The sequence below is a fragment of the Melospiza georgiana genome, chromosome 22, assembly GCF_028018845.1.
Source record: "Melospiza georgiana isolate bMelGeo1 chromosome 22, bMelGeo1.pri, whole genome shotgun sequence".
Taxonomy (NCBI): Eukaryota; Metazoa; Chordata; class Aves; order Passeriformes; family Passerellidae; genus Melospiza; species Melospiza georgiana.
The window spans coordinates 4,698,404-4,721,019 of record NC_080451.1 but is presented as its reverse complement, the minus strand read 5'-3'; the positions used below and the strand labels follow the sequence as shown (position 1 = coordinate 4,721,019).

The following is a 22,616-nucleotide window of genomic DNA, read 5'->3' as shown; positions in this document are numbered from 1 at the left end:
TCCGCCCCGGGGCCGGGCTGCGGCCCCCCGGCTCCGCGCCCGCCCCGGGGGGCTCCGGCTGCCCGCCCCCGCCAGCACAGCCGGCCCCGCTGCGCCCGCCCGGCTCCGCACCGGCCCCGGGGGTCCCCTCCCCGCCGCCCTCCATCAGCCATCACCGGCCCTTCAGACCCCCTCCCCTCCACCGGCAGCATCCGCAGGGCTCATCAATCCCCCGGCGGGACCGGCCTGGGAAGATCCTTGGGGCCCGGCATCACCATACCCCGGTGGGATCCCCCCCGACCATCTTTAGGGTCCCTTTCAACCCAAACCTACCCATGATTCTATGAGTCCGTAGGCTCGAAGGAGGGTATGGGGAGTCTTGTGCACTCACAAACACCCATGCTCTTGCCATCTCCATCCATTCCTGACCCAGAGTTTGCCAAGGGTGGCATGGAGAGGACACAGAGACTCATGGAGCAGCCCAGCATCTCCAGATACACCTGCAGACATTGCCCACTGCAGCACCTTTAACCTACTCAAGGGCACAAGGTCATGCTCTGTCCCGAAGTAAACCCAGGCATTCAGACAGGGAAGCATCCAGCTTCCCCCAGCACAGGGAGCAGGAAAACCAGGCCACACCAATGCCCAGAGCCCCACTAGGGATAGGCCACTGAGCACACATGAGTGCTTTGCATGCCCAGAGACGATGCAGCCCTGTATCAGCCCGCTGCAGCCCTCTGCTTCCAGACCTTTTTTATCCTATTAAAAAATAAAGACCAAGAAACCGCAGTGAGGCTTTGCTCACATCCAAATTATCCTCAGCTGAAGGGGCCTGCAGAGGACTCGGCACAGGGACTGCTCCGAGTGGTGCTGAGGCACAGCAGCTGCAGGGAGGATGTGCTGGAGCTGCCTATTGCCTGCAGGGACCCCCTCCCCAAAACACTGCTGCCCCACAAAATCCAGGGTCTGTTCTCACCTTTGCTAAGGATCAGAATCAGTGAGTGCCTGTGCCATCACCCCACCCCACCGGCATGTCGCTCTCATCTCCCCAGCTCGGCCTCATGCTGCTGCAGTACTGGTGTGGCTGGCACAGGTCCCCTTCTTCCCCCTTCCCAGGTGGCAGGTCCAGCATTCCTGGGGAGTTCCAGGAACTCCAGAATTCCGTACTGCATCGTGCCTTATGTTCCAGTTTCCCCGTGACACGATGGAGACTGAAGGACACAGGATTGCAAGGGACATTTCAAGCCATGTTGGCTTCATGTGCTTGAGGCCACTTCAGCAAGGACAGGACATGCCCCCCACAACTGACTTCACACGTCACTGGGCTGCATTCACACACACACATGTACACTGGATATATCCTCACCACCTTTTCCATTGCCAGAAAACCCACCACACTCTATGGGACACAGACTGTGGGAAAGTCAGGTCCTACATTTTACAGTCACATCAGTGTGCCCAGGAACTACGGGATACAAACTGGAGCTCCTCAAAATGCACCCTCACCTCGTGCCACCCCCACCCTGACAGAGTCCACAGCAATGACTGTTCCTACTGCAGACCACCGCCTAGTGAAGGTCCCTGTGGTGCTGCTCCCATGATCTTCCCAATCTGGCAGCACCTGCCATGCACCCCTTGGCCTTCAGCTTGCCCGAGCAGAGAGTCTTTGTGGCTCCAGGCTGCAGAACAGAGACAACAGACACAGCGTTGACCTCGAGAGCTCAGCATGACCTGGTCCTCTCCTTCGCTCTCATACATGGTGCAAACCCATTGCTACAGGTGTCAGCACCTCCTCCAGCCTCATCAAGAGATGTGCCCACGATGCTGCGGCTGAGCACTGGGGGCCTGGAACCTCCAGCCTCTTGGGATGGTCTGACTGACCACTCTGTGGATGGTTCCCAACAGGTGGAGTCGCCTGTTGTACAAAGAGCAGGAGTTGGGTGCTGCCTTCTCACCTTGTGCCTTTTGGCCGCTTGTCGCAGCCTCTTCTCCTGGTCCAGCTGGAGCTGCATCCTCTCCAGAGCCTCTCTCAGCAGGGCCTTTTCTTCTGCCTCCCTGTGGGCCTCATCTTCCAGGTTGGACATCTCCTCCTGGCACCTTTGCAGGGAAGCTTGGCTCTGCCTGTGCCAAACAGGAGGGGAGGATTCTGTTGGTCTTTTGCCCTTATCAACGCCCTGACCTTCAGTTGTGCTCTCCCATGCCTTCCTTGGTCCTGCTGACACCGTCCCTATGTCCCAGCTGCTGCCACTGCCACTGCTGCTCCAGCCACCCAGGACAAGGGAACCTGTCAAGGCTTTCCTGGCTCTGACACTGCTCAACTGTGTGAGGCTGCAGAAGGTAGCACTGCAGAGTGGGGAGGATGTTTCCCCACTCCTCTTGACATTTGACTTTTGTACCGTGGCCATAGACACAGACTGGTCCCAGACAGAGACAGGACTCAGCAGTGCCATGTCACTTCTTGCCCCAGGCTCCCTGTCACTTGGCATCCAAGGAGCAGGTCTTGTTCAGAACCCTGGCTTTCCATACCTGAGCTGCTCCACACTTCCCTCATAATCTTTCAGCACTTTTTCTTTCCTTTCCAGGCGAACCTGGAGGTTCCTGATCTTTCTGTACAACAGCTCCAGGGCCTTCTGTCTCTGCAGTCCCACTTCTGCCCTTCTCTCCTGAGGAAGGTGCTGCAGAGGCTGCATTCCTGACAGCTCCTTCATCTCCACCAGGCTTCCCAGAGCACCGATTACATCAAGGTACTGTGGGAAGAAGAGGCAATGCATTATTTACCAGGTCTGCTGCATTCCATCACGCTGCTCAGCCATCTGCTTTCTGTCTGCTTTCCTGAGGACATGACAGTGTCCCAAGGAAAGTAGGTTTGCATCTCATTCACACCTGCACAGCTCACTGGAATTGGATTGCTTCCTTTCCTAAGATTATAGTTTTCCCTGCTGGGTGTTTCCCTGCATTTTTTGGAGGGAAGGAACCCCTTGCACAACCCACCAGTTGTGCTACCCATGGACCCCTTCCCTGGCAGCTCCCTCCACTGCTCCCCAGCCTCTCTGATGTACCGTGGCATGTTCTGGGGTCCCAGGATGTCCTGGCAGACACACAATGTGCTCTGGGCCATAGAATAGTTTAGATTGGAAAGGAAATTTAAAGGTCATCAACCAATCCCCCCTGCCATGGACAGGGGTGTCTTTAACTGGACCACAGAACAGTTAATCTTCAAATTCCTGCAGCATCCTGATGTGACATACCTCTGAAATGTTTTCAAAACACATCTAAACTCTACACACTCTGGGCATGTACACACACTCTACACCATTTACCACATCTATCCCTGACATACCATCTTCTCACCCAAGTCTGTCGCCTCAGCCATTTCCAAGCTCACTTCGCTGTTGGTGATCCTGAATGAGCTCCCATTAGGAACATGGTCAGGAACCTGCAAAGACAGGGAAAGACCCATGGAGCCCATGTTGGGCCTGGTTTTTGGTCAAGGGGCCTTGTGCCTCCCTTTTGCCCCATGGGAAAACCACTCCAGTATTGCTGTGGTGCCAAGCCTCCCACCCTGCTCAGCCCATGGCATCCCAGGCAATGTGCTGGTCCTGATGGAGCTGCCACCCCTGCAGGAGCACTGCCTGCCATCCATCAGCTGTATCTCCTACCCTGACTCCTTTTGTAGCAGCTCTGAAAACCTATTTCTCCCTTTCCCAGAGTGTACTTTCCAAACAAAGTCACAGGCATTACAAACCACACACTGCCTCCCTACCTTGCCAGCCCTCAGCTTTTCTCCCGACACAGGAACAGGTTCCAGCTCAAGACCTCTTTGTTGGACTATTTTCTCTGGTAAGTCTTCCATCCAGACCACCAGTGGCTCTGAATTGCTCTTCACAGCACCTGGAGGTGACAAATTGTTCCACTCTCCACACAACTTTGAGGCTGCCCAGCTTTCCCAGCCTCCCTGTGAGGGTGGGCAGGCCCTGGCACAGGTTGCTCAGAGCAGCTGTGGCTGCATCATCCCTGGAAGTGCCCAGGGCCAGGCTGGATGGGGCTGGGAGAAACCTGGGACAGTGGCAGGTGTCCCATGGCAGGGAGCAGAACAAGATGGTCCTTAAAGTCTCTTCCAACCCAAAGCATTCCATAGTTCTAGGAGAGCCCTGCTCACCTGAGCACTGTCTCTTCTCCAGCATCTTCACTCTGTCCCGGAGCTCAGCCAAACCTTCTTTCTGGCGCTGGATTGTTTCCTCGTGCCTGAGGCCTCGGCACTTGGCACCAAGCTCAGCCAAGGCTGATGGTGGCTCCTGAAAGAAGACAGCTTCTGCCCAGTCTGCAGCTGGCACAGCACAAGCTCAATGCAAACACAGCCCCGCTGCCAGACACTGGGCACTTGGCACAAGAGCAAAGCCTGGGGAGCATCTCCATGGATTGGGGGTGTATAGACAACTTGTCAGAGACCTCCTTCCTGCTATGGTCAGGATATGAACCCTGCAAATGCTCTGGAGAGCCAGGAGAGGTTGGTGCACAGCTCTGAACAGCCACATTGGCGTTTCCCCCTTGTCCTTTGCACCACCAGAGAGCATTTGCCATCGACACACAAACACTGGTGCACTTCAGAGATTGTCCCTACACAGACTTGGACATCACTCTCTACATGTACTTGCCTCTCCCAGCCCCATCCAGATCGCCACATTATGACAAACATCCAAAACCCTGCGATGGGGCTAGGGCCACAGGGCTGATGATGGCTGCAGACCCCCAGCTCCGGTCTGGCTGCTGTCACCCCACATCTCAGCCCATCCCGCTCCCGAGTGGCACCCCCAGCACTGGGCTCTCCCTCCCCATCAGGGCATGCGGAGCAGGACGGGCAGTGCCTCCCGCTCCTCCTCAGCTGGCAGTGAGTCACCGTGCCCCCGCAGCCAGCCGGCCCCGCTGGCACGCTGCTGGCTGCCACCTTCGCTGTACAGAATGTTCAATTCCCACAGCCCCTCCATCTGCTGCCGCCGCCACCTGCCACTTCTTCCCTTTTCCAGCCTCGGGAAAATCAAACAGGGATTTGGCACAGGAGAATGAGGAGCATTTCTTCCTGTCCTGTGCAACAAGCTGCCCCTACTTCTGCACATCCAACCCTAGAACTGGTTCTGCACTACCTGCACAGCCAGCATCCATAGCCTGGCAAGCTGGGAAAAGGAAGGAATGCTTGCATGTTGCTATTCCCTCTAATTGGCAATTAACGCAGCCATTAGCGCGCACAACACTTGGTGGTTCCAAAGTGCTGTGCAAACATCAGCTCATTAACCAGCAGCAGCCTGGTGGGGGCTGAGGGCTCCCTGGATTAGAGGCAGCACAGGCAGCCCTGGCTTGGGGAGGGTGCCCGGCCATCCCAGCCTCGGGCCAGTGCAGGGCAGCTCCAGCCCTGGCTCCCACCGTGATCCCATCAGTGCTCTTGGCAAACCCACACCTCGGTGCTCTCCATGAGCACTCACCCTCTGGGAGGCTTCACTCAGCTGCACTGGTGTCCTTGGAGCATCCTCTGCGTTCTCCAGCGTTTGTTGGGAGGCATCCCTCAGCACCTGGCAGCACCTTTGGGCTTGGCTGTGTGCAGAGACAAGAAGTTGTGGGACCCCACAATGGATGAAGGTGACCCAAACAGCTCGTGGAGAGCAGCACCCTGGGCACCCACTGATGACTACCATGGTGTGGGTGGGAACACTTGCTTAGATACAAGCGCCTGAGTAACAGATCTACTGGCATGAGCTCCACTAAACCCCCATTGCAGTTCATGTGTCATGGATTCAGAGCTGAGCTCCATCCTGATACTCTCACACGTGCCTTCTGCTCTGAGGAGAACCCTAAACACCATCAGCTGCTGGGGATATACAGAGTGGCATCTGTGAAGCCTTGGGTGATGTCAGGGTGTACCTTAATTCTTCAGCTGCTGCTCTCAGGGCCTGATCCTTCTCCTCCACAAGGTTGGACATCTCGGAGAGCTTCTCCCGGAGCTGGTTGACTTCCCACTCCCGGTGTTTCAGCTGCCTCTGGCTGTGCTCCAGCTCCACCTTCTGCTCTTCACTCAGCTCCCCTAAGCACAGAACAGCCTCGTGGGATGCTGGCTGACTCACCACCCAGTCCTGGGGGATCTGCAGCTGGTGCACCCTCATGGGAGCAACAATGGGGCTCATCCCTGCAGAGTCCTGCCCTTGGCAGCTGCCCTCAGATCCTGGGCCATGCCAACAGGACATCCTGCTTTACTAAATCCCAGTCTCTTTGTGGAGGTACCAGCCAGGGCAATTCCTTGCTGCGGCAATTTTCCTTCAGATTGAAGGAGGACATGTCACCAGCATTTTCTGACTTGCAGTTTTTGACTCCACATATTCCTCGTGTTCACAGCCCTGCTCAGAGAGGAATTTCAGGCAAGGCTTTCCCAGTCCACTGGCTTAGAACATCTTCAGCTCCAAGAAGTTCACCAGTGTGATTTTGAGCTCACTTTTGTCTACCTGCTCTCCCCCTGATTACTCTGCTCTCTCATTGTCACTGCTATTACTTAGCCAAGGATGGGGAGAAATTCACCTTCCCAAAGGGAACAGACTGCCTGCTTTGCCCCCAGCAGGACAAAGCATTGCCTGAGAGTTGTGACATCAATTTCGTGTGATCTGTGCATGCTTGGAGGAGGATGGGGACGATGGCAGGCACACAGTGCACATCACCCACCTCTCATGTCCGACATCCTGGCTCTGGTTTCTGACAGCTCCCTGCTGAGCCTGCTGATGAATGCCTTCTTTTCCAGGAGTGTGCCCTGCACCACTGCCAGCTCCTCCCGCAGTTTCCTGGGAAAGATCATTGCAGATCTCACAGCCATCGGGAAACCTCATTGCAGGGAGACCATGCATGCCTTCCTGCTTAATATTTTATTATTTAATTATTTTTTTACCTGCCTTTTGGTCCCCAGGGGTCACCCTGTGGTGTGGGATTGGCCACACCACTTGCTGTCACCTGGAGCCATCCAGAGGGGATGGCAGATTGTCATGTGCTGTTTGGCATCACTTTGATGCTCTTTGCCCTTAGGATCACTTCAGCCTAGCAAAGGGATTCAAGTCCTGTCCCAGACCGAAAAGATCTTGGGACAGGTGGCGTTGGACTTTCTTAGGCTCTCCCAAGTGGTCCCTGCCCTTCTCTAAGCATCTCTGATCACCATCAGCAACTGCTGCTCACCTCAGACAAGCATGAGACTCCATGGCAGGACAAATCTCCAGCCAAGCTCCCAGTGCTGAGCTGTGGGCATCACACTGAAGTCCTAAAGGACACACACACAAAAAAGGCCTATTACTTCTTTGAAACACTTACATGCTTGTTGCTTCTGCTACACAAATAATTTCCTTCATGTGGCAGCTCTGAGGACTGTCTGTTTGGGAAACCATGTCCCTGAGAGCCCAGTTCCAAGGCCAACTGGACAATTCTTGACATCCAGCCTTGATTGGGGTTGCTTCTGTCTTGGAGAAGCCCAAAGCATACCAGTCTGTAATTTTAGAGGGCAAAGAGCCCTTCTCCAGTGGCAAAGCCCTGACAAAACCACCAAACAATGAAAAAATGTTCTCCAAAACCACCAGACAATGAAATGGCTTCTGCAGGGCCTCACACAGCTTGTCCTGCAGGGAAATAACCTTCATTCAACATCTTCCCAATGTTTTCTACAGCAGCTGTTCACTGTTCCATCTCCGCACACATTTCATGTTTACCCAGTCAGTTCCTGGTACAGGCACATCCCATACAATCCTCACCTACCTTCCATCTTTTCCACAAGCGCTGCCTTTTCCTCCTCCAGCACCTTCTGCTGCTGAGTGGCCTCGAGCAGCCTGTCCTCTAAAGCCAGGATGGTCAGGGAATGCTGCCTGCTTTGCTCCCTATATCCTGCCACCTCTTCTTGCAGTTTCTGCCTCTGCAGCTCATTTTCCTCCTGCACAGCCCTGAGCTGTTGGCTCTGCTGGAGCACCTGCTGCTGTAACACAGCCTGGGAAACAAGACGTGGAAGCTTGGTTGGGAGCACTGGGTTTCTTTTGGGATCACCATCAGCAGCATCTCTCCTGGATGGTGATGACAAGAATGGAGGAAGGGAAAGATTTCAGGGATGGGGGAAGCCTTCTTCTCCAGCACTGCATCCTCCACCTGCACAGGTCGGCGCAAGTACCTCTTGTGCAGTGATTTTCTTCAGCTCGTGCAAAGCTTCTCTCAGCTTTCCCTCTGTCAGTTCCTGCTCCTCTGCCCTCTTTGCTGTTTCCTACCAGAGGAAATTAGCAGTAATTAGCTTAGCCAGGAATCCACCTTTCTTTGTGCAGAGCTGCTCTCTGTGTATTTAGGAGGGCAGGGAAACCCCTTCTTCCACTGATTTGAGCCCCTGGAGCATCACACTACACTTTCCCTTTTCTTCATTCCAAGAATGAACTGTTCTGCTTCACCTCCCATGCTCACCTCAGCCATGCTTCTAAGGTGGTTTTCCAACTCTTGGATCTTCCTCTGTTCTTCCTCCACAGATTTCTTGCACTTTTCCTTCTCCTCAGTGACGGCACTTTCCAGAATCTGTGAATCAAGAGACCACAGGTTCACTTCAGGAAAAAAAGACCTCAGCTCCAAGGAGGAAAGCAGCAGGGAGGATCATTGCTCCAGGGAGGGTCATTGCTCCAGAGCAGGGGCAGATGATGGGAGAAAAGCTTGCCAGAACACGAGGTAACTCAGTGAAGGAGAGGATGAGAGCACCTGGGGAAAAGCACAGCTGAGAGACAGAGTAGGAGCTGTTTGGCTGCTCCTTGACTGAATCCTCAGAAAACTGAACACCAGGAAATCACCACTCCCAAGGTGCCAGGCACAGAAGCAGACTGGAAACTGTCCCACAAGGCCACCATGATCACAACACACACAGGGCAAAACACCCATTCACGCCCTGACTGACACTGCACCCCACACCAGAGCCACTGGTGCAATGGCCTGGGGCTCCCTGGGGCTGAGGGGGACTGCTGCCCCTTGCTCCACAGCAATATCCTTTTCCTGCCAAAAAGGAGCCCACAGGACCCCAGCAGGGGGAGGGAGGCAGAGAAGGCTTGAGAGGCAGCAGTGCAATGTTTCCCTAAGCTCGTGGATCACGATGCTCCTTGCTTTCCGCTGTCCCCTGGTGACTGACAGGAGGCTGTGCATCCTGATGTTACCTGCAGGTGCTTCCCCATTCCACCATGGATATTTTTGTGAGTTTACACCTCCTGGATCCATATGGGAGGATATCCAGTCCCTTGGGACTGCATTCAGTTTGGAGTTAGAGGTTCCTCGTCCTGTTATCCAACACTCCTATAGACATCCATTTTTCCTGCATAACATTCCTCTTCTGAAACACCAACCATGCCACTGTACCTGTTTGCTCTCCTTGTCCTTTTCCAGGACAATTTGCTGGATTTTTATCTGCAAGTCTTGCTCATGCTTTGCTTCCAGCTCCTTTGTGTGCTCCTGCAGCAGCTCTGCCTGCAGCTCCTGGAGCTTCTCTAATTGCTCCTGCAGGGAGACATGGAGGTATTAAAGGAAGTGTGTCAGCAGCAGGGCAAGAAATAAACCTCACAAAAACTCACAAAAAATTCACAAAAGAGATCTCCTCTCCATCCTGCTGCATTAGGATAAGGACACACTGACAGTGGGCTCTGTCTTCCTTATCTTACATTTCCTGTACACTCAGGGACCTCAGACACTGCACATCCCCAGTCCAGGTGCTGCACTGGCTTGCTTGGGACTGCCATCATATTTACCCATAGAAAGAGTCCAAAATCCACCTGGTTTATGTGCATAAATATTTCTGTACCTGCAACATCTGATTCCTCTGTGCCATCTCTTGGCTCTTTTCCAACAAGCTCCCGAGAGCAGCCAACAGCCCTGCAAAAGCCAATGGAGCCTCACTGTGTGGGGTGCTCATACACCATATTAGGGATATCCAGGACAATTTCGTCATGAAAAGGATGGTCAGGCTTTGGAATGGGCCTGAACACATCCTTGTAAGCGTTCAAAAAAGTGTGAGGCAGTGGCACTCGGGAACTGTGCTGGCTTAATGGTTGTACTTGGTGCCTTGGAGATATTTTCCAGCCTTAAAATTTCCATGATTCTGTGATTTTTCTCCCCAAGGAGTGGCTCACGCTGGAATTTCTCCTCTACATCTGCCTTGCCAGGACATCCCACATTCCCAGGGACACAGACCTTTGCCAGAGGTGTGCAGGTCCATCCCCACGCTGTCCAGGAGCTGCTCTGCACCCTCCAGCCAGGACAGGGGACCACGTGCCATGTCCAGCACTGCTGTCCTGATGGCTGAGACAGAGGGATCCAGGCACACCAGCTCCAGCTGCCCCAGCTCCCCCCGCAGGCTGGCACTGCTGCAGGGGCTCCTCAGGCACGCCTGGAACAAATGGAACCAGAGGGGAACAAGGCAGTGTCCACTGTCAGTGGCCTTCAGGGACTGGCATATGACACATTTCTGAACATCCCAGGCCAGGCTGGATGGGGCTTGGAGCAGCCTTGTCCAGTGGAAGGTGTCTCAGCACATTGCAAGGGGTGGAACAGGATGGGCTTTATGGAGAATCTGTGACAAACTCCAGGGAACATGAACACTTAGGGATGATGCTTTGTTTCAGGGGTGTATCTTTACTCTGACCTTTCCTCAGGCCAGCAAAACACCCTGTGCCACTATCTCCCAGCTGCTATTTGGTCCTCAGTATTTAAAGGGCTGACCTGGAGCTTCTGCAGGGAATTCTTGAACACCTCGATGTTTGCAGACACCTCCCTCTCCTTTGCAAGCCTGGAGCTTAATTCCTTCTGCAGACTCTTCTCTCTCTCATGACTTTGTTGGTTCTCGTCAGAGATCTGCCTGACCTTCTCTATCACCTGGAAAAAGTGGGTGGAGAAAGAGGAGGATAAGGCTCATGCTGTTTTCCAGCTGAGGGGCCAGGGATTGTCTCAGAGAGCAACATCTGAGGCTTGCTGCAATCTGGCAGCCACATCAGACTCCTGGGCTTGTCCCTGTCACAGACCACTGACTCCCGTCAAGCTTTAGGAGACAAAAAGAACTGTGTCCCCTTCATGTCATGGAGTGTGGCAGCAGCTCTGGCCACAGAGAGGAACACACAACTTTCCCAGGCATCATTCTGGGAAAGTCTGGGAGAAGATCAGAGAAAAGAATGAGAAACAATTCTTATCTTAACCTGCTGCACCTGGTATTGTGAACACGTGGAATGTGTTATGGAGATTTGTTACCAAAGGAGAGTTTCTTAATTAGCAGTGGTGATGGTGTTTTAATTAAAGACCAATCAATTCTACCTGCAGGGAACTAGGATATAAAAAGAGCAATGGGTTTCTTAATAAAGATTATTGATCAGTCTTCTGTGAATTCATGGAGTCTGTGCCAATTATTACCTTCCAGGGGCTGGTTTGCTCTAACAGTGGAGCAGTGCCATTGACCTGGGACAGCCACAGCCCAAATCCTCCTCTGGAGAAGGCTGGGTGCTGCAGCCCAGCTGCACATGGAGCAGGCACCACGGCTGTTCTGCAGCAGCTGCCGTGAGCCACTCGGGCTCTGCAGGCTCTGAACGTCTCTGTGAGCTGCTGCCCAAACTCACCTGCTGCTCTGTCACAGCTTTCCCTGTGCTGCCAGCTGCTGATGGAGAACAGGCTTGCATCACTCGGGTCTTGAAGGACTCCAGCTGCAGCAGGGACCCACACATGGAAACAAACACCACCAATCATTGACAGCCACTCTGCTGATCACTGATGGTGATGTTATCTGCAAAGGGCTGTCCCTGCCCACAGCAGCATTACCCAGGCACTGAAGAAGGTTGGTGTGGCTCCCAGACAGCACAACTAAGCTCAGAGATTCCTTTTCTGTATGCTAATAGACTGCTACATTGTCTATGCTGCCCACACCAATTCTGGATAAGCCTTTTATATTCACCCAATGACAAGGTAAGTCCCGTGCCAGGGTTTGGTGCTCAGGGCTCTGGGTTTCTGTTTCCACAGCACATCTTCCCCATGGGAAGCTGTATCCCTGTGCTGCCCACGGCCCAGTGGTGATGTTCCCATCCCTACCTGCTCCCCAGCTCTCTGCATGTCAGACTGCAGCAGGCGCTCCCTGCGCTCCATCTCCCGCAGCTGCTGCGCCTGCTGGGACCACGCTGCCTTCAGCTCCTCCTCTGCCTGCAACGAGAGCTTTGGCACCTCAGAGTGACATCCAAAACCACGCCATGGGCATTCCAACCACTGTTCCCATCAGACAAATCCAAATGTGCCTTTGGAACACCAGGAGACAGACAGCAGTCCTGGTGCAGGGAGTGGGGTTGCAGCACGGACCCTTCATGGCACTTTTTGTCTGGGTTTCATCCCTGGGACATTGTTCAGCCTTGACTTCCTCACCCAACACCCACACAGGACACTCTGTCATATATTTTAATTCTTCCATCAGGGTCCATGGTAGAGCTCAGGACAGTTGGATGCCCTGCTCACCCAGCCTGTCTTCCCAGGGATTGCTGGTCCCCATCCCACCCCCCTGGGACGATGGCACCTGCCCTCTGTGTGTCCTCTGCATTCAGTGTGTCCCCTGCAGTACCTTGGCTTTCTCAGCCAGTTGCTTCTGGACACTCTCATGCTTCTGGATCTCCCCCTGCAGGTCCCGCTGCAGCTCCTTGATGCGCTGTAAGAGCCCAGCGAGGGTGGGGGTCTCACCAGGGCAGCTGGGCACTGCCCCTCTGGATGCCATCATATTTACCATCTGGATGACCTCCCCTGATCAGCAAGATTTTCTGCCCATCTAACTCACTCTGTTTACTGGAATTCTCTTCTAACCTGCATTTACTGTGGTTCTATCAGCTTACAAGTGGAAGTCAATCTGATTTCTGATCACCCCCCCCACCCCAAGCCCCCTCTCCCCACCCTCTCCTTCACAGTGTAAACCAGAGCTGCAGATCCAGGACTGCCCCAGGTCTTATGCCCATTATGTGCCTTTCAGGACGGGAGCTGAGTTCCAAACAGCTCCCTTACAATGCCCAGTTAATTATTCCCTCACTGATGTGTTCCTGCAGCCACTGCTTACCCAAAGTGACTTTTGACTCACATTTCTGCAGGAGATTAGTTCTTGCTGTCTGAGTTCGTGCTTTGTTTCTTCTTTAATTCTCGAGCACTAGAAGGAATGGCAACCAAGGAAAATAACCATGAGGGCAGTGATACCATTGCTCCTGCTCTGAATGGGACACTGGCACAGGCTGCCCAGGGCAGTGGTTGAGTTGACATCCCTGCAGGAATTTAGAAGACACTTGGGGACATGGTTTAGTGGTGGCCTTGGTGGTGCTGGGGTAATGGCTGGACTCAGTGATCCTTAGGTAATTTCCAACCTCAGCAATTCTGGTATTCACAAGTCAATCCTTGTGATCTCGTGGTAGGTACATTGCAGCCAACACAGTCTCTGCCCTTATCATGCTCCCAGTGCAGCCCTGCCAGTCAAGGAGGAGCTGCCCATGCAGAGGAATAACCTGCTACTGCACAAGCCACCTTCTTTAAGGACAGATCCAGGCTGGGCCACAGGGAGCCCCATGGCACAGTGCCATGGCTCCTCGGGAGGACCTTGGCAGGAATATTTTGTGTGTACAAACAGCTGCTGTGCTCACAGAAGCCCAGGGCACACAGTACCTGATGCAGAGCAAGGAGGGAGATCCAGCTGGGGAAGGAGACCCTGATCCATGGGCATCCTGCCACACCCAGACATGGTCATGGACCATCACCCAGTGATACAACTGCTACCATCCTCACCAGAGAGAAGCACCACCCTTCTCACCTGCTTTCCCACCTTATCCCCATGTCAAGCAGGGGGTCATAAATTACTGAGCCCCTAATTAGTGCTACCAACCTTGGCTGAAACCACGGCCAGCTGCTTGTCCTTCTCTCGGTTTTCCTTACTCAGTTTTTCAGTCTCTTGCTGGAGCTGCTGGATTTTCTGCTCCTTTTGCAGGAGTTCTCTTTGCATGTTGCTCACCAGACCTGAGGAAAACAACTCTGGTCAGAGGTCACCCAGGTGTGACATTTAGATGGGATATTGGGAGGAAAATCTTCCATGTGAGGGTGAGGAGGTTCTGGCACAGGGTGCCCAGAGCAGCTGTGGCTGCCCCATCTCTGACAGTGCCTAAGGCCAGGTTGGACAGGGCTTGGAGCAGCCTGGGGTGGTGGAAGGTGTCCCTGCCCATGGCAGGGGTGGAATGAGGTGCTCTTTAGGGTCCCTTCCCACAAGGCACTAGGAATAATTTGTTGCCTGTACACTTTGGCCAATGCTTGCTCCTTATCCAGAGCCAGTCCCAATCTGCTTCATGCCCTGACTCAAAGCTCCAGGGATACAACACCTGCAGTCAAAGCCTGGTCCTTCTTCAACTTCTCATTTTCCCTCCGCAGCCTCCCGATCTCCAGGTCTCTCTCGTGGAGGGAATAGCTAAAAACTTGGTTTGAGCCTTTCTGCAGGTCACTGATCTGCAAAACACAGATTTACCTGTGTTTTTACCTGTGCTCCTCACCAGAACGTTCACTGACTGCTACCTCTTCAGAGAGGGTCAGCTGGCACTTGTGGTTTGGTTGGACTGCTCTTTAGCATCTTCAAATACCATCTTAAATGTGCTCTGGCTGCTCCTGCTGAAATGCTAATGCCGAGGGAGGGAGGGAGGGAGGGAGGGAGGGAGGGAGGGAGGAAGGAAGGAAGGAAGTGGCGGAAGGAAGGAAGGAAGGAAGGAAGGAAGGAAGGAAGGAAGGAAGGAAGGAAGGAAGGAAGGAAGGAAGGAAGGAAGTGGCGGAAGGAAGGAAGGAAGTGGCGGAAGGAAGGAAGGAAGGAAGGAAGGAAGGAAGGAAGGAAGGAAGGAAGGAAGGAAGGAAGGAAGGAAGGAAGGAAGGAAGGAAGGAAGGAAGGAAGGAAGGAAGGAAGGAAGGAAGGAAGGAAGGAAGGAAGGAAGTGGTGGAAGGAAGGAAGGAAGGAAGGAAGGAAGGAAGTGGCGGAAGTGGCGGAAGTGGCGGAAGTGGCGGAAGTGGCGGAAGGAAGGAAGGAAGGAAGGAAGGAAGGAAGGAAGGAAGGAAGGAAGGAAGGAAGGAAGGAAGGAAGGAAGGAAGTGGCGGAAGGAAGTGGCGGAAGGAAGTGGCGGAAGTGGCGGAAGGAAGGAAGGAAGGAAGGAAGTGGTGGAAGGAAGGAAGTGGCGGAAGGAAGGAAGGAAGTGGCGGAAGGAAGGAAGTGGCGGAAGGAAGTGGCGGAAGGAAGTGGCGGAAGGAAGGAAGTGGCGGAAGGAAGGAAGGAAGTGGCGGAAGGAAGTGGCGGAAGGAAGTGGCGGAAGGAAGGAAGGAAGTGGCGGAAGGAAGGAAGTGGCGGAAGGAAGGAAGGAAGTGGCGGAAGTGGCGGAAGTGGCGGAAGTGGCGGAAGTGGCGGAAGGAAGGAAGTGGCGGAAGGAAGGAAGGAAGGAAGGAAGGAAGGAAGGAAGGAAGGAAGGAAGGAAGGAAGGAAGGAAGGAAGGAAGGAAGGAAGGAAGGAAGGAAGGAAGGAAGGAAGGAAGGAAGGAAGGAAGGCTCTCCCCCTCATTTCCCTTGATTTCAGACCCACAAACCTCTCCTGCTCAAACACGGCTGTTAGCCCACAAACACACCTGTACCTGAGAGGTGTTTTCCCTGCTTGGTGCCTCCAGTACCTGTTCCCTCAGGGCTTTGATCTCCTCTGTTTGGGCTCCCAGCTCTTGGTTGAAGGTGAGCAGCTTCTGGGTCAGCTCAGCCTCGTTCCTCACGGCTGCCTGGGCCAGTTTCTTTGCCATGGCTGCGATCTCCTCCTGTAGGTCTCTCATCACCACATCCTTCCCCTTTAACTCTGTTTCCAAACCAAAAAGGTGGCCCACTTCCTTCTCCAGCAGCTTCTCACCCTGCTGGCAGATCCAGGTTCCACTGGTCACTCTGCAGCCACAGAAGCTCCAGACCCCCTGCCCAGGGGTACCAACCATCAGCAAGGGACCCTCTGTCCCTGGCTTGGCACATCCTCCAGCCACCCCCTGTCCCCATCCACCCACTCTGGTGGCAGCCCCCCACACCCTGCTAGTACTCCTGGTGGGACACAGACATTGGGCAGGATTCACTTGCTCCTCCAAGGACCAGGACAGGGTCCTCCCTCTCTGCTCCCTCCCCAGCATTACCTTCCCCTGCAGGAGGAGATCCACCTTGTGAGGCCCCAGGGAAGGGGCTCTCCCCACACTGCTTGCACCATCACCTGAGAAGCTGGCTGAGACTGGAAGAGAGCAAATCATCAGCATGAGAGGTGGCTGCAGGCAGAAAAAATGCTCCCTGCAGCACCCTTTTCCCTTGTCCCAAAACTACTCCGAGGCAGTGGCCACTATTCAGGGCATGAGCTCACCTCACAACCAGCAGAGAAAAAAAAACCGACTGCAAAAAACTTATACTGCAAACAGTCTGCACAGAAGAGAGGGTTAATTCACCTCTGGGAACCAAAACAGCCTAAAAGCAGCAGAGACACAGCAGAGAGAGGCTGCCCTTATTTTTCAGCACTGGCCAGCCCCCCAGAAAGCACTGCTTTTTTGTCTTTCCTCATGGGATCAGCACTGCTCACTGCCATGGAGATCCTTTGGGTTGTTCTCAAAAAAAGGAGTTTGTGCTACCCCGGCTGTGTTTGTCCCTGCTTTTGCCCACACTGAGGTGCATGGTGCTGCCTCACTGCTCACTTTGTGTTGCTTATGACAGCTCAAAAATCCCAAGCCCACAGCAGGAAAAGCCAGCACTGTGCACCAGGCCACAACATCCATGGCAAATGTCACCTTCTCCAGCCCAAACCCTCACCTCTGCCCTGCTCTATCACATACTTTATTTCCAGAGGTGCACTGGATACAGACCTATTTTCAAGTGCTTTCACTTGAGACAGCCACTTCAAGGGTGGAAAAAAACTCACTTTACACAGGAGTCAGAAACAGGCACAAGGGTTGGTAGTGCAGATAAAGTCAGTCATGGCCCTTCTGGGTCCCACACCAGGAAAAAGGAAGAGGAAATGTCTCTCTGCAAGGGCAACAGTGTTCCCCTTGCGATGGCACAGCTCATTTCTTCCCTGACCCAAATGCCACCCAGCACCACACATGGATTTTGATCAGCTCCAGGGGACAATGACTCGCACCCAGTTGCTCAACGCTTGTCACTGCTCTGCTCCAAGCAATCAAGTGGCTCTGTGAGGACACCAGGACAGAAATGGCTGTTTTTGGCACCATGGAGTACCTGGCCTCAGGGCAGAGGTCCTGCTGGAGGTGTCCACAGAGGTGGCACTGGCTGCGCTCCTGTCCCGGGCACTCGCAGGTCGCCTTGGCAGCACCAGATGGGGCACGTGGCCAGGGGCTCTGGGGGCCCCTCTGCTCAGAGAGTCAGGGGGAAGCTGCCCCTGCAGCGAGGGCAGGCACACAGGAGATGCAGGAGTCTGGAGTTTGGGCTCTGCAACAGCCTGGAGCTGCCCACTCCACCCCACGTGACGTTTCAAGGGGGAACAGGACACCTACGGTGGGAAAGCACCAAGTTATCTGCAAGATTTTAGGAAGTATTTTAGCCCTGGATTCACATGCACTGTGTCATGGAAAACCCAGGCACAGATCTAAGCAGAAGCACAATTTTAGTTTTTTCCCATTTCCATTATGCAAGGATCAGATTTTAATCAGGGCATCCAGATGCTTTGCTGAAACAGAAGGAAATTATTGGGGTTTTCTGCTCTTTGAGCTTTTCCCTCTGCATCTGACTGCCCTAATTCTGCACATCATTTGCACAATCCAGGAGCACTCCTTTCACAGCTCTCCTGGCTCACACATGGTCCTATCCCATTTGTTTCTCCCATTCTCCCAGGCAAACCAAAGCCTCTCATTGTGTTCCTGCTTTCCTATCAGCTGGGCCTGTCAGACTGGGAATTAGGACACTGTGTGCTGCTCTCCTAAAGAGCAGAGCTTTCCAGGGCAGTGGGGACAAGCCACCACTAAGGTCTCAGTGACAAGGGCTGCATTAAACATCTGCCAGGGGGTCAGACCTGGGTGTGGGTCTTTCAACCCCCGGCTGTTAACAGAGCCCCAGACCCCAGTGCAGGCTCCCTGCACCTCCAAGCACCTTCCGTTCTCCCAGGGCACATCCCAGCCCTGCTGCTTTGCTCCTGCTGCTGCCCACAGCGCTGGCTCCCAGCGAGATGGCACAAAAACCTGACAGGGTCCCTGTGTGGGCATGGCAGGACATGATTCCCATCAGGTGCACAGCACCTCCTCTCAGACTCAGAGCAGAGATCCCTTCCCTCGTCAGACACTTCACAGCGAGGGGGTTCCCTCCCTGCAGGCAGCAGGGTCAGGCTCCAAAGCTGCCCCTCCAAAGGAGGATCCCAGAGTGAGGAAAAGGCACCCCATGGACAGGCTCTGCAAGGCTGTGCAGATCCGGTCCTGTGCTCACCTGCCCTTGGGAATCGAGCCCCTCACCTGTCCTTGGGAACTGAGCCCCTCACCTGTCCTTGGGAATTGAGCCCCTCACCTGTCCTTGGGAATCCAACTGCTCACTGCTCCAGCACAATCTAGCTTTACCTAGGCAGCATCTTGGATTCTCCAAGAGCCAAAATAATAAAAATATTACTGAGGATTATCAGTTGCTCTATGCTTTATTTGAAACCCAGCTTGTTAAGTGGCTTGGGAGGAAACATAAAATGCAAACAGAGGGAAAGGACATTTTCCAGGTCTTTGCTAATGCATCTCTGTCCCGCGCTTTTCCATTTCCTACCGAACTGCCTGAGTTTCTTCAGCAGAGGGAGCTCCAGCTTTTCATTTCCTCCTCCCCCGTGATAGGAAAGATGTGAGATACTGTCTTTACAAATAATTTGATGGGTCAAGGTATGGGTGTTGATGTCTTTGAAATGGGTCTTAATGTCTCTCTACTGACTTTGGGCAGCAGGTTTGTTGTAGAGCCCAGATAGCTTGGCTCCTGAGATAGGCAAGGGTCTGCACAAGCCTGAACTCCTGAACTTTGGGCTAAAACAGTAGGTTCAAGGGGGAAATATGTGGTAGGTGGCTCGGGAAGGCTGTACCTTCCAAGGAGCTCGGCCAGGGGGAAAAGGGAACAGGCACCATGTGGCCAGGAGTGAGGATAAGAGGAGGCTGTGCCCTCCGAAACCCTGAGAGAGAGAAAACCCCAGGGGACTCTCTCCCTTTACTGGGAGAATAATTTATCTGGGAGATAAATTGGGAGAATTATTTACCTGAATAAAGGTGAAGGACTCCTCTGTCTCCTTTTTGGACAAAACTCTCTGGCGTTTGTGGATTTTCCTGACACTCACCTTTGGCACCTTTCCTCAGGATCTCCAGATGAGCTGGGAGTGAGTTCCTGCTTCTGAAGCCTTCCCTGGACAGCAGCACCTACCCAACCAATTTCCCCAGGCACCTTTCCCTGGACATCCCCACCCACCCTTGCCCATGGGCATCCTTCCATGGGCCATAGCACCCACCCTTCCCCGGGCACCCCCAGCCCTACCTGGGCAGCCGCATCCAGCACCAGCTTGAAGGAGGCTCCGGCGGTGCCGAAGCTCAGGATGTCCCCCGGCCTCACCCTGACAGCCGCGTTCTGCACCTGGCAGCTGTTGACAAAGGTGCCGTGGGGGGAGTTGAAGTCCTGAAGGATGAAGCTGTTGTCTGAGGCGGAGAATTCCAGGGCTGCATGGCGCTCTGCTACCCCTGCAGACTGGGACAGGCAAGGGACAGACAGGGAGTGCTGCTGGAGGTGGCTCCAGGTTCATCCCTGCTTTGCCAAGCCCCTTTTCTGGCCATCAATTCCAGCACAAACTGGTACCTCCACACTTTGCATGGAGGGCTCCATCACCTTCCCTTCCCTTCCCTTCCCTTCCCTTCCCTTCCCTTCCCTTCCCTTCCCTTCCCTTCCCTTCCCTTCCCTTCCCTTCCCTTCCCTTCCCTTCCCTTCCCTTCCCTTCCCATTTTAGGATGCTCAGCTGCCTCAGCCCTACCTGCAGGACGATGTCGGCCCCTCTGTGGCTCCCGATGGTCGTGGTGTAGGATTTCAGCTGGAAACGCCCCTCAGAGCTCTTTAGGAAAGCTCGCATGGCCCAACCCCCCTTGCAAAGGCTTGCACCAAACAAATAAATCCTCACTCAGCAATTTCCCCCCCAACACACAACCTGAGCCACGAGTCGCTCCGCCAGCTCAGACAGTAAAAATTGTACAAAATGACTCCAAAAGCGGCCGTGTCCCAGCTGGCAGTGTGCTGCAGTAGCCTTGGAAACCTCGGCCACGCCGGAGCCGGCTGCTGCCTGCCTGGGTGAGTTTTTCCTCTTCGATTTGTTTAGGGTTTTTTTTTTTTTTTTTTCCTTCTTTTTCCAAGCAACTGTCCCGGCAGCACAACACAGCTCTGCGCCGGCGTGGCCACTGATCCCATCAGCTGGGGACACACGTGGGAATGTGTATCCCAAACCCCACAGGGGCCCGGCCACCTGCTAGGACCTTTTGCCCTCATTTTACTCATCTTTTATTTCATGTCATGCTAACACACACACAGAAACAGGTCTTGCAGCCTGAGGGAAGGGGATAAACATTGCTGTCAGGTGGATGCTGTCACCCTTCAGCACTTTGCCATCAACATTCCTTGGTCCCAGGCTGCCACGCTCCCTTTTTCAACAGAGCAGAAAGGAAAAAAACCCACTTCTCACCAATTCCCCCCAGTTTGCCCCCACCAGTCCTGCAACATTTCATTGTGCTCCTTTTTGAGGTAGAAGTGGCACATTTGGCAAATCAGAGCTTCCCTGAAAACTTCTACCTGTTTAAAGCCATTCCCTTTTGTCCTGTCACTCTGTGCTCTTGTATTAATCTGTGTTGAAACTGATGTCAAATTTTACTCTCAAATGACTGATATAAATAACAAATATAGTTATTGGCTTTCTCATTTATGTATCAACTTTTGCAAGGTATTATTGATCACAAAAATCCTGATATAGTACAACTTGTAATTACTGCTTTTGATATAGTACAATCTGTCAGTTTATGTTTACACTGTATAGCTTTTATAAATAGTAGTGTAATATGTACTATCTTAGACTGTAGTATAATAGAGACTGTGAAATGTTAAAATGCTTTTCCATGTAACTAACTCAGAATATGGTGTGAAATAATTAGGTGATTTCTCACATTCAGGAAATCTAAAAGACAAGATAACAGAAACCGGAGCACTGAAAAAAAGAACTTATTGACCCTTGTTATCAGGCAGTGAAAATACAACAGGACAGAACCACAAGAAGAAATAAAATATATTGGTTTAATCTCCAAAATGGCATGAAGACAAGTCAAAGGTTAAAACCAAGCAGAAGAACATCTAAACTCAAAAGAATATTTGAATATGTATAAATTCTTTAATGAATATGCTTGTACCCCCTGCAATGTAACAGTACATAGAGAACATGGTGCTAAGTTACCCATATGCATTTGGCAAATAGCCGAGCACCCCAGCGTTGGATTTTATCCCTTTTATCCCTTAATAAACTTTTACAAAATTTTTAAATGGTGAACTGTTCCTCACGTGACTAAGCTGCACAGAAGTGTATCTGAGGAAGCGTAACAAAGTAAGTAATGCTGTGAAGTTGTAATAAAGATTTTTCCTTTTGTTCCTTCTTTCTTTGGTGTGATTTACTCTTTTTTGTTTGTGTTTTGTGTTGACTTTGTCTGGGTCTCTCCCTGTCTCTCTTTTGCTCACTCCCCTGCCTCTCAGTCTCTCTCCCTCTCTCTTGGCCATCTTTGTCCTGCTCTCTCTCCACCTCTCTCTCTTTTCTTCTCTTTCCTCTTTGCTTTGCCCCTTTTACTCTCCCTTTTGTCTCTTTTTTCTTGTCTCTCTGCTCATTTGCTCTCTTCCTCCCTCTCAAATACTCTGTCCTGTACCTTTTCCAAATGTTAAATCCACACACACAGAAGTAGAGGCTTGCCATCAGCTGCAGGTGTGTAGTGCACCTGGACAGCATCTAAGCATCAGGTGGCAGTCAGAGGTTCAGCAAATTCTGTATTATAGATACATATTTTAATATTGGCTTTTCGCAAATATTAAAATGGATTTTATATGTGTAGTGTTAAAGTAACTTTGCTATAAAGATATAGTGTTTATTTCTGTTGTTAATTAAGCTCAGTGAAATAGCTGCTTGTGTTAAACTGCCTGCCTGGATGGGATAACATCCAATGCACACAGGATGAGGACACCTGTACAGATCTGCCAACTATCAGCACTCACTGTCTGAAGTCAGAGTGGAGCAAGGCCCAAAAGCTGGAGGTGATAAGAATGGACTAAAACTGCACCCAAGGAATACCCACGCTCTAAAAAAGTGGATCCAAGGAGGACCCATGCTAAACAATTCTTGAACATGTAAACTAGTTTGGGAAAAAGTTTATTATGCATAAGGGTCTATGAACAGGCTGATGTAAGGGAAAAGGTATTTAAGGGGTATCCCCAAAGATAACAGTGTGCTCTTGGGCCATAATCCTTGCTTTACTATCTTTGTCTCCTGTTGGCCTTTATTAAACTTTTAAAATTTTCACAGGAGAGCGAATGTGTTTTTCACAAGAGAATCCCTG

General features: G+C 52.6%; 1 protein-coding gene across 3 annotated transcripts; it reads right to left on the bottom strand.

The window, feature by feature from the left end:
- Positions 1-1,393: 1,393 nt before the first annotated feature.
- On the bottom strand, positions 1,394-20,110 carry FHAD1 (forkhead associated phosphopeptide binding domain 1). Of its 3 annotated transcripts, none has more exons than XM_058039507.1 (28): positions 20,015-20,110; positions 19,528-19,734; positions 17,263-17,533; positions 16,179-16,270; positions 15,687-15,914; positions 14,370-14,493; positions 13,883-14,013; positions 13,094-13,159; positions 12,590-12,673; positions 12,073-12,180; positions 11,607-11,690; positions 10,723-10,875; positions 10,195-10,390; positions 9,806-9,876; positions 9,367-9,504; positions 8,437-8,544; positions 8,156-8,245; positions 7,753-7,978; positions 7,183-7,264; positions 6,682-6,797; positions 5,893-6,052; positions 5,457-5,565; positions 4,139-4,274; positions 3,743-3,870; positions 3,320-3,415; positions 2,506-2,726; positions 1,935-2,100; positions 1,394-1,658 (listed from the first exon to the last, which is right to left on the bottom strand). In XM_058039507.1, exons 1-28 carry the CDS (start codon positions 20,108-20,110, stop codon positions 1,548-1,550), a joined length of 3,798 nt encoding a protein of 1,265 aa, XP_057895490.1. In that variant the 3' UTR covers positions 1,394-1,547. The 3 variants fall into 3 exon arrangements, with proteins under 3 accessions (XP_057895490.1, XP_057895491.1, XP_057895492.1); XM_058039508.1 differs by having other exon boundaries at positions 15,687-15,911; XM_058039509.1 differs by lacking the exon at positions 12,590-12,673.
- Between the last annotated feature and the right edge of the window lie 2,506 nt (positions 20,111-22,616).